General features: G+C 41.9%; 1 protein-coding gene across 1 annotated transcript; it reads left to right on the top strand.

Annotated features, from left to right (window-relative positions):
* The first annotated feature begins 7,285 nt into the window (after positions 1-7,285).
* LOC149496936 (uncharacterized) lies at positions 7,286-10,590 on the top strand. The gene is made up of 4 exons (XM_089719968.1): positions 7,286-7,792; positions 7,880-8,299; positions 8,537-8,726; positions 10,580-10,590. Exons 1-4 carry the CDS (start codon positions 7,286-7,288, stop codon positions 10,588-10,590), a joined length of 1,128 nt encoding a protein of 375 aa, XP_089576094.1.
* The last annotated feature ends 463 nt before the right edge of the window (positions 10,591-11,053 follow it).

Raw genomic sequence — 11,053 nt, 5'->3', positions numbered from 1 at the left:
ACCTTAAAAGGTTCGTCAAAAGGAGTAGGCCCACATGAAAGCACGAATCCTGTTTGCGGAACCCAGACTTTGTAAAGCCTAATGGATTGAAGCCCATGCATGTAGTTGAAAGCCTTAGTCACTTCCCCATAAGGAAAACCTGAGTCTGTTTGCTGTTGTTCTGTCGCATTTTGTGAATACTCAAATTTTGAGGCTCGAAAAGCCAGTTTTCCCGGACTACAAACAGTCCGACCGGACCGGAGGCCATTTTGAAAATTTATCGGAAGTATGCCAATATGGTACTTAAAACGTCCGGGACGTCGTGAGGATCGCAGAACTGGTCTCGGAATATTTTTTGGAGGTCCGAAACTCCCGAAAAAGCCTCTGGAACGTAAAACTAGAAAGTTCGCCGGCCGCGGCGGTGGCAGCAGCCGCTATCGCTGGCGGCGGTAACCACCGGCCACAATGGCTCCTGCCGCCGTCGCCGTGGGTTTGGCGGCCCAAGCCGCCTGCCTCCGGCGGCCGAGTCGCCGAGGTCCGGCGGCCCAGCCGCCGGTCTCCGGCTGTCGAGCCGCCGAGCCTCCGGCGGCCCAGCCGCTGGCCACCGGCGGCCAAGCTGCCGAACCCGGCCGCCGAACCCAGCCGCCGAAACAGTCCGAAATTGCCTATAAAAGCAGCCCCGGACCTTCTGTTTTCCTCACTCAGTCTGTGTTGACGGACGCTCCTTCTCCCCCACGCTCCTTGCGATTCTTTACTGCTTTTCTGCATTTTTTTTTTATTTAGCTTTATTTGCTTTCTTGCTCTGTTAATTGGTCACTAAAATTAAAATTAATTAAAATTCCCTTATCGAGGAGCTTAACCTGGAGTTAAGAAGTAGCCGTCGATTAAATCAGGTACATGAACTAAACTCTGCCTATTTAATTTTAGCACTTCATGTATGTTTCTCTTCTACTCCTCCTAATTCTACAATTGCATAAATGCATTCACATCACAATTAGGCAAATAAATTGCCTCAATTAAATATGATTAAGCTTTAATGCCCGGTTAATCAATAATCGTGGTATTAAGCTTAAATCCGACAATATCGGTTAAAAGGACCTAGTTAATCAATAACTACGGTTAATTGCCTTTATTTCGAACAGCCTGGCTTAAGTCCAATTAATCAATAATTGTGGCTAAAAAGCCTTAATCAATCACGTTTTGGCAACAAATTGCCTACAATTAAATCAACCACATTTTGGGCAACAAATTGCCCACGGTTCAATCAATTTTTGGCAAACAAATTGCCTATAAATTAGATTAACCACTTTTTAGCGACAAATCGCTTAAATCACAATTTTTGGCTAAAAGCCTTCAAACATTTGCTTTTGGCAAATAAATTGCCTTAAGTCAATCAATTTTGGCGACAATCGCCCAATCATCAACTTTTGGCAATAAATTGCCTAAATCAACTCATTTTGGCTAAAAGCCTTCAAATTAATCAATATTTTGGCTAAAAGCCTTAAAATCAAGCATTTTGGCGACAAACGCCTAAATAATCACCTTTTAGCAAACAATTGCCTAAATCATTCTTTTTTGGCTAAAAGCCTTAATCATTTTGGCGACAAACGCCCAATCAATCAATTTTCGGCAACAAATTGCCTAAATCAATCTTTTGGCTAAAAGCCTTCAAATAAGCACTTTTGGCAAGAATAAGCCCAAACATCAATTTTGGCAATAAATTGCCCAATCAACACTTTTGGCAACAAATGCCTTAAAATCAACGTTTTTGGCATCAAATGCCTAAACAAAATGCACAAAGCATACACACACTCATGCATAAAGCATACCCATTCAAAGCCCTTCAAAGAAGGCCTATCGAACTACGTTGACTTTGATCTTCCATTTCAAACGGAAGTACGTAGGCACGTTAGGGATTTAACCCCGAGCGGCAAGTCAAAATCACATAAACATTTTCCATTGGTCCAAATCACATCTTACACCCTGCAAAGCATTCATTGTTTTGGTTAGTTCATCAGCATGACATAGTCTCGGGATCCACCTCGGGTTCGTAAACCATGCCTTAAACATTGGGTTAATTAATCTAGTAACTAGGTTAATTAAAATCGGAGTCAACTTAGGGTTTTTTCCTAGTTTACCCTAAAATAATTAAACAAGGTGGCGACTCTCACACATCACGTGCATTTCTTCCTTAGTCACATGCGTTTTCATGCATTGATATTTGGGGAGGGGTTCACACATTCATTCCAAGAGTCTATTTCGCCAATCTCAAAACCTCCTGCTGGTTGTCGAGATTAGACCAAATCCTAGGAAACAGATGTCGAAATTTTTACCAACGGAATTCGTGTGCGGGAGAGATAAGGTTGGAAGGCATGCATTTCCCAACTCCCGTTCCCCTGCGTGTTATAAAATGTTCATATGCTATGACATTCATGCATCACGTGATATTTTCGTTTCAGCCATGCATTATTAAGAGCTAATTTTCAGTATGGACGTTTGACCTTGCTTTTGAGAGTGGACCTCTAATTCGTTTTGAAAAACATAATGCAATTGTTTATAGTGTATTAATACCCAAAAGAAAAGGGAGTTATAAAGGGGTTGCGACTCTTTTGTATTTTCACATTTCTCGCATTATCTGAAACTAAGTGTGAGATTACAAAAAATTTTGTAATCAATCACAATAAGATCCTTCTTGGGAGCATCTGTTCTAAGGCAAAAAGTAAGGACACCAAAAACAAAAAATAAGAAATATCCCGCTTGGAAATTCTTTCATTCCAAGGCAAAAGTTAGGGACTTGAGAGAAGATAGCCGACTGTAAAATCCAAAAGGAACGGTCGACGACAGATAATGCCGAAAATGTTTGAGGACAAAATAAATTATCGTTATGTTATTCGTGCCGAATTTTAGGTCCACTCGTCGAAAATGAGATCTTATTTCCATACTGGTTATTAGCACATTAGATTTGCATTCCTCATCCTATGTGCCTCTATTCTTCATGCATACATGCAGAACCTCCTTTAACTCAGGTCCTTTTATCTGTCAGCCAAGATTGATCCATCCCGAGAAATCACTTCGAGAGTTTGGCGACGACAGCCTGGTCAACATCTGGTCAGAGTGTCCCCGATCCCCGAGCGTGCTCCGGTTAGTTCTGTGGTCAGTTCAAGTTCGTCTAATTCGATTTCTGATTTAGATCCGGTTGTAGTTGAGATGGTTGACAATAGTGTGAATGAGACTGATTTTTCTCCGACCCAGTTAAGGGCTATAGCTGATATAATAGCCACTGCTTTGGCTCAAGAGAGGGCACAGAATCAGGTTCCTCCTTCTTCAAGTAATCAAACATCTTCCCCTATAGTTGAGGAAAGGGAGACTCCAGAATCCGCTTTGGGTAATCAAGCATCAGCTGATAATGTTAATTCGGTTGAGAATGATCTAATTAAGCAGTTAGCAGAACTGAAGGATAAGGTGGAGAAGCTGTCTGTTTCGAAAGAAAAGGATCCAGTCACCAATTTCCATATGGCTGAATATGTCTTAAAGCCCACAAGCTCTACTTCTTCCAAGACCTTCAAACATACCTTATTTGAAGGAGATAATGACCCAAGGTCCCATTTTTCTGAGTTCATTCGTGTTGCCCAAATGAACCGATATGATGAAGAGGATGTGTTACGGGCATTTCCTCAGACGTTGCACAAAGGCTATAGGAGATGGTATGATGGTTTGGATATGGAGACACAAAGGGATTGGGTCAAGCTTCAGACTGCTTTTCTCAAGCACTTTAAAATAGATGACAGTGATGAGTTTGGCCTTCGTGATTTGGAGAGCTTAAGGCAAGGGAAGGATGAAAGCTTCTCCGATTACTACAAAAGATGGAGGATGAAGTTGTTTATGGTCCAAACAAGGCCAAAGGATCAAGAGTTGATCAGGATTTTTAGTCGAAGCCTATTACCTTACTTTAAGGAGAGGATGTTGGCTTAACCTCTCACCGACTTTTCTCTGGTACAAAGGGCTGGATTGAATATTGAAGAGCTGTACAAAGAAGAGAAGAAGAAAAGCCGGGGGTTTGGTAACTACCGGTCTTCCTACAGTGATCATAACAAAAGTGCTGGTAATGCTGCTACAAACCAGTTGGGGAGTAGCAATACAGTTGGAGCTGTTAATGAGAGAACGAGAAGGGAATTCACTGATTTAGGTAGACCTTTAAGCACGGTTATGAGGTCCTACATCAAGAATGGCGTGCTGTCAAAATTACCAATTGATCCGTCTATGCCTATTCAAGGTAGGTTTGTTGACTGAGATTGTGAGTATCATCAATGCAAAGGCCATTCTACTGATGATTGCTTCAGGCTTAGACATGATATACAAAATTTGATAGATAGTGGGAAGATCACCAAGCCTTCTGAGCGTAATAAGCCGAGCACGCGGAATAATCCTTTGCCGCAATACCAGTATAATTATCCACCTCATAAGCCTTCAACAGGTGGATCAATTAATGCGATTGGAAGTGGTTTGCCAGAAGAATTGTTATTGGCAGAGGCAGAGTTGGAAGAGAAGATGGTGCCATGTTGAACATCTGGGATGACTGCAGCAGTGAGGAGGAAGTAGAAAGGAAGCCAGTGAAAGTTGAAATAGAAAAGAGTATCACAGTCCAGATTGGGGAGGTACCAGATAATGAGGATGAGCAGGTTCAACTTGCAATTCAGAACAGCTTGGCTGATCAAGCGGACCAGTGGTATTATAATAGCGATGAGAATGTGAATGAAGTTGGCATATAGAGTTTGACCCGGAGTGGTCGTGTTTATAATCCTGACAACAATTCCCAAGTTAGAGGAAAAGAAGTTGTCATCGATGGGACAGGAAAGAAAACATCAGAGAAAGGTGAAGAGCAGCCCAAGGAGAAGAAAAAGGAAGTTGAAGCGGATAAAGCATAAAAAAAGGCTACTGAAATAGGCGAAAGTAGCCAGAACAAAGCACCGAGCGGGGTGACAGCAAATTCAATGCTGAGTCAATTACAGAGGACTAAGGCTGACATATCGTTATGGGATTTATTGATAGCTTTGAAGGAACACAGAGAAGCTCTGTTGGAGGCTATGACGTTTGTCAGAGTTCCTGCTAGAATCCAGAGTGTGGATATGATTAATGTGCCGCAGCGTAGGATAGGTGAGATAACCTTCTCTGATTCTGATCTCCCTCCCGAAGGTAGGAATCACTTTAAACCTCTGTACATCCAGGTCGGTGTTAATGGAAGAGAGACCCGTAATGTGATGGTTGATAACGGATCGGCATTGTGCGTTTGCCCGCTGAAAATGTTACCCAAATTTAAGATTGAAGAGTCGGAACTCGAGCCATCTACCATGGTTGTTAAAGCTTATGATAACACCATGCGTAGCGCTAAGGGAACTTTCAGAGCAAAAATTTCGACAGGAATAGTAGAGAGTTGGGTGGAGATAGTAGTCTTGGACATCTTGGCCAATTATGCTCTATTGTTAGGAAGGCCATGGCTTCATCCTTTGGGTGAAATTCCATCCATGTTGGACAAAAAAGTCAAGGTACCTTGGGGCACTGATATTGTGACTATTAATGCCCAGGAAGAACTGAATGCGGCTGCTGTGGAAGGTTTAGAGGCGGCTGTGCCTTTTCTGGTTTTCAGGTGGCTGTGATTGATGATGCTGTAATCACCGAAGACAAAAGTGCAGTCAATAGGATGAGCCCTTTCTCCCAAAAAATGATGAAGAAGATGCAGTGGAGGTATGGCAAGGGGCTAGGCCGAGATTTACAAGGAAGATTTGAACCAGTGCCATCTTCACATGGTCAGAAAAATCGGTGCGGACTGGGGTACTCAGAAAATAGGAAGAAAGAGAAGTATGAAGTCCAATCTCCGATAAAAGAGCCGAGATTGAATAGGATTTTCTTTACCCCATAGGCTTCCGGAGAATTTCAAAGCAAAGGGAAGACATATCCAGGTTTGGAGATCTTCATGACAGATTTTGAGGAACAGCTCATTAAGTCTCCAGAGCCTTCCTTTGAGCAGTTGGTAGATGGAACACAATTTATGGTTGGCATGGTTCAAGCAGGAAGTGGCTCAGATTGGTCTCAGAAGATGTCGGAGTTTGAAGACTTTCTCGAGATTGGGGACGAAGCTTCAAAGGTGATTCAAGAACAGAAGTCCAAGGCGAGGATCCTCCAATCAATACTAGCGACGGAAGATGCAGAGAAAGCCGAGGGGAAGATTGTGGAGATGTCAGAGCGCGAAGAGAAGAAAGAAAAAGCTGCCCCAGAAACTGAGGGTACTCCCAGTGCTGATGAAGTGGTGCAAGCCATCAAAGATAGTTGTGATGAATGTATCGAACAGTCTCTTAATTCTGCTTTTTGTTTTTCTGAATGTTGTTTTGAGAACGATGTGGATGGATTTCCTTTACTATTTCAATCAATGGAAGTGAATTTTGATTACTTGTTTTCTTGTTTTCCTGATTGTTATGGTCATGGCATTGATTACACCACACGCATATTTGACATAAATGCATTGCATCATTTCGCATTTGACCTAAGCACCACCGAAAATCCCAAAATAATCGAAATCGGATCAGACTTTAAGCTTGAACTCAGAAAGGATCTCCAAGAATGTCTCAAAAGGAATTCAGAAGTCTTTGTTTGGAGTTATGTTGATATGCCGGGGATCGACAGGTCAATTGCAGAACATTTCATTCCCACTGATCCGAATATTAAGCCAGTAAAGCAGAAAAGAAGACCGGTCAGACCAGAGTGGCAAGACAAGATCAAGGCTGAGGTTCAGAAGCAGTTAGATGCAGGTTTCTTGGAGGTAGTGCATTACCCTGAGTGGTTAGCAAACATAGTCCCTGTGCTAAAGAAGGATGGGAGACTAAGAGTCTGTGTCCACTGTAGAGATTTAAACAAAGCCTCGCCCAAAGATGACTTCCCACTTCCACATATAGATGTTCTGATCAACAGTGCTGCAGGAATGGGATGTTATTCCATTATGGACGGATTCTCTAGGTACAACCAAATCCTGATGGCTTTAGTTGACAAGCACAAGACCGCCTTCACTACCGATTTTGGGACCTTCTATTATAGGGTGATGCCGTTTGGGTTGAAGAATGCCGGAGCAACATATTAGAGAATGGCTACAACCTTGTTTCATGATATGATGCATAAAGGATTGGAGGTATATGTGGATGATATGGTGATCATGACAAAAACATAAGAAGAACATACAAAGATGTTGGAAAAGTTCTTCACGAGGGTTAAACAATACAATTTAAGACTCAATCCCAAAAAGTGCATATTTGGAGTAATGAAGGGGAAATTATTAGGATTTGTTGTGGGACCTAACGGGATTGAGATCGACTCGGATAAAATAAAAGCCATTCAAGACATGGAGTCCTCAAAAACAGAACGTCAGGTGAGAAGCTTCTTAGAGAAGACCCAGTATATCAGTAGGTTCATTTCCAGATTATCTATTACCTGTGCTCCAATCTTCAAGTTGCTTAGGAAGAACCAGCCGGTCAGATGGAACGAGGATTGTCAGAAAGCCTTTAATCATATAAAGGGGTACTTGATGAATCCACCAGTGTTAAGTTCTCCTAGACCAGGAGAACCCTTGATTCTGTACTTGTCTGTAGAGGATGCAGGAGTTGGAGACATGTTAGCACAGCTAGATGCTACCGGAGTAGAAAAGGCCATCTATTATATCAGTAAGAAATTACTGCCTATTGAGGAGAAATATAATTTGATAGAGAAGACATGTATGGCAGTGGTGTGGTCGATCAAGAAGTTGAGGCCTTATTTTGATTCTTTCAGGGTCACCTTTGTTTCTAAAATTGATCCTATGAAGTATCTTCAGAAAACACCTACTCTAGAAGGACGGTTGTCCAAATGGTTAATTCAGATGTCCAATGTAGATGCGGAGTTTGTCACAAAGAAGATGGTCAAAGGTCGGGTTGTTGCAGAATTCCTAGCGGAGAATCCCATTACAGATGATGAACCATGGGAGCTAGAATTTCCAGACGAACATTTGCTATGTGTTGAAACAGGGGTCTGGAAACTATACTTTGACAGATCAGCCAATAGAAATGGAGCTGGAGCTGGTATTGTGATAAAGGCGCCCAATGGCGAGGTGACAACAATGTGCAAAAGGTTGTTGTTCCCAGTCACCAACAATATGGCAGAATACGAAGCATGTATTATGGGAATCGAGTCTCTTCCTGCAATAGGCGCTAAGGAGGTTAAGGTGATAGGAGACTCATTGTTGGTTATTGAACATGCCAATGAGAGATGGAAAGTTGAGGAAGATAGGCTAAAGCCCTATGTTGAGTACTTGTTAAAGAAAGCAGCACTCTTTGACAAGATCACTTTTACCCACATAGGTAGAACTCAAAACAGAATCCCGGATGCTTTGGCAAACCTAGCCTCAGCATGGCAAGATTTGAGTAAGGTCCCAAAGAAACCATTTATCATTACCACAGCAAATATGCCATGCTATGAAGAACATTTTGTGAATCAGGTTGAGTCAGAGGAAGAACCTTGGTTTACGGATATTTTGCAGTACATGAAAGATGGAACCTTTTCTAATGATGCAACAAAAGAAGACCGATCGATTATAAGAAAGATGGCTTTGAAGTATGTCCTAGCCGATGGTGAACTGTATAGGAGAGCTTGGGATGGAATGCTTCTAAGATGCATAGGCAAGAAGGAAGGAGAAGAGATAATGAAGAAGATCTATGAGGGAGTCTATGGTACTCATTTGAGTGGCATGAGTTTGGCCAGAAAGATTATGAGGCAAGGCTACTTATAGGTGCAGATGGAAGGTGACTGTGTCAGCTATGTTCGTCACTGTAAAGCCTGCCAGTACCACGATAACAAAAATCATTTGCCTGCTGTTGAACTCCATCCCACAACTCCGTCTTGGCCTTTTTCAATCTGGGGTATAGATATTATTGGCAAGATCACGCCGGCAGCATCAAATGGTCATCAGTATATCTTAGTCGCTGTGGACTACTTTTCCAGATGGATTGAAGCTCAGTCCTACAAAACTCTGACTGCCAAACAAGTGGCTAGATTTATTGAGCAGAACATTTTCTGTCGCTATGGTGTTCCTCATCACATAGTTACAGACAATGGTTCTCACTTCCAAGCAAACGTCAGTCAATTGTTATACAGATATAAGGTTGAGCATCATCATTCTTCTCCTTATCGGCCTCAAGCTAATGGTGCAGTGGAAGCCGCCAATAAAGAGATTAAGAAAATCCTGGCCAAAATGTGCGAGAAGTATAGAAGCTGGGCTGAGAAACTTCCTTTCGCACTCTGGGGTCATCGAACTACCTCCAAATCAGTGAATGGAGCTTCTCCTTTCGAGCTTGTATATGGAATGGAGGCAGTGTTACCAGTAAAACTCGAAAAGAAGTCACTTAGGGTTCTTGTGGAGGCTAGTCTGACCGAAGAAGAGTGGGTCAAGAAAAGATATGAAGATCTGGCATTTTTAGATGGTAGAAGATTGAATGCTAGATTCCAGGACCAAATGAGAAAGAGAAGGATTACTCGTTTCTACAATAAGCGGGTACATCCAAGGGCTTTGAAAAATGGAGATTTAGTGTTGGTCAGATTGTTAGACCACGAAGCCTAGAGTCATCCTGGAGGGAAATTCAAACCCAACTGGCATGGACTGTTCAGAATTCAGAAACTGTTGGTCACTACGGAAGGAAATCCTTTTAATCGGATCGTTAATCAAGACCAGATGAAAAGGTTTTATGTCTGAGATGATGATTTCGATCAAAAAAAAAAAAAGACTAGGTTGAAAACCCGAAAGGGCGACCTAGGTAGGAAATGGGCTCGTTAGGTTGAAAAACCGTAAAGGGCAGCCTAGGCAAAAGTAAGAGTTTAAAAAAAAATTTTTTTTTTGAGATTAACGCATGGTGCTTAGTTTAAATGGGAAATCTATGCCATGCATTTGTGACATACTTGCGACTTGTTGCTCAATGCCGTCAACCTGACTAGAAGGAGAATAGGCGAATGAGTAGTTAGAATGAACGACTATTGTATTAAAGTAGTTTCTCTTTACTTCTGTATGATGTTGAAAGAAGTAAGATCAATAAATAGCTTGATTTTCAAATTCTTCTTCCCTTTTGTTTCTGGGGTATGATCACAAGACCTTCCTCTCCGCATACTTGGTCAGCATTTGCTCATTTGTTTTAATGATGCTCGGCTATTGGTCCTGCCTGAGTGTTGGATTCTTTTAGACGACGATCAGGAGGTCAAATGTTATTTTCTCGGTGGTTTCCTTGGAAGGATCGATAAAAAAAAACCATGAATAAAATCCTTAGCGCTTAAATAGGTTCATGCATACATGAGGGAGTTGCATATTTTATCTCTTTCTGAGTGTTGCAGGTGATAAAATGGTCACCCCATTTTTTTCAAAAATGTAAATCCTTTTTGTTTCTGTGGTTTTTCTTAGCTTTCGTTTTATTGTCTTTTGTCAATTTTGGAATAATGTGGATGGGCATTTATGCCCGCATTAACAAGGTGGACCACTCTCGCAAGTGGGTGGGATGCCTCACTTTTTCATTTCTGTGGTTTTGTTTTCTTTATGCAGGAATAAAGTGAAATCTCAAATCAAAATGTAAATAATACTATAAAAGAAATGTAAATAATACTGTAATGTGCTCAAAGGAGCTACAAAAAAAAAAAAAGAAAAAAAAAAGAGAAAGTGAGAGTAGCAACAGTCATCACACTGGTTGGACCATCAAATATCGACCCCTCCAAGACCCCGTTTCGTCACTCGGAATAAAACCAATCAGCATACCCGGGTGTCACAGTGTCATGTATCACCCCCTGACCCATGTACCAGGTGTTCCGATTCCGCCAACGATCAGCTAAGTTGGTCAACAGACTCTGCGTCATGGGACCACTTTCGAAGTTATGGACTCTAGGAACGCGCTGAATGACACCATACTGGCGGTTGATTCTGTCTGGAAAGTAGACCATGGAATGATCAAGACTGGCATATAGCACATAATTGAGGTTCATGCTCCCAGCAGTGACCAGTCGAATCCTCCACCAAGGGCAA

This window comes from Jatropha curcas, chromosome 4 (genome assembly GCF_041381405.1).
Source record: "Jatropha curcas cultivar XTBG-Jc1 chromosome 4, XTBG_Jcur_1.0, whole genome shotgun sequence".
NCBI classification, from domain to species: Eukaryota; Viridiplantae; Streptophyta; class Magnoliopsida; order Malpighiales; family Euphorbiaceae; genus Jatropha; species Jatropha curcas.
Note: the sequence above shows the minus strand (reverse complement) of the source record. Positions and strands in the feature narration are given on the sequence as shown.

Excerpts from the sequence above, each read along its gene's own strand:
- LOC149496936 (XM_089719968.1), top strand. The coding sequence starts at position 7,286 with ATGAAGGGGAAATTATTAGGATTTGTTGTGGGACCTAACGGGATTGAG. Across the intron at positions 7,793-7,879 it reads CTTATTTTGATTCTTTCAGG|ATGTCCAATGTAGATGCGGA; the intron begins GTCACCTTTGTT and ends TGGTTAATTCAG. Across the intron at positions 8,300-8,536 it reads AAGATAGGCTAAAGCCCTAT|TACATGAAAGATGGAACCTT; the intron begins GTTGAGTACTTG and ends GATATTTTGCAG.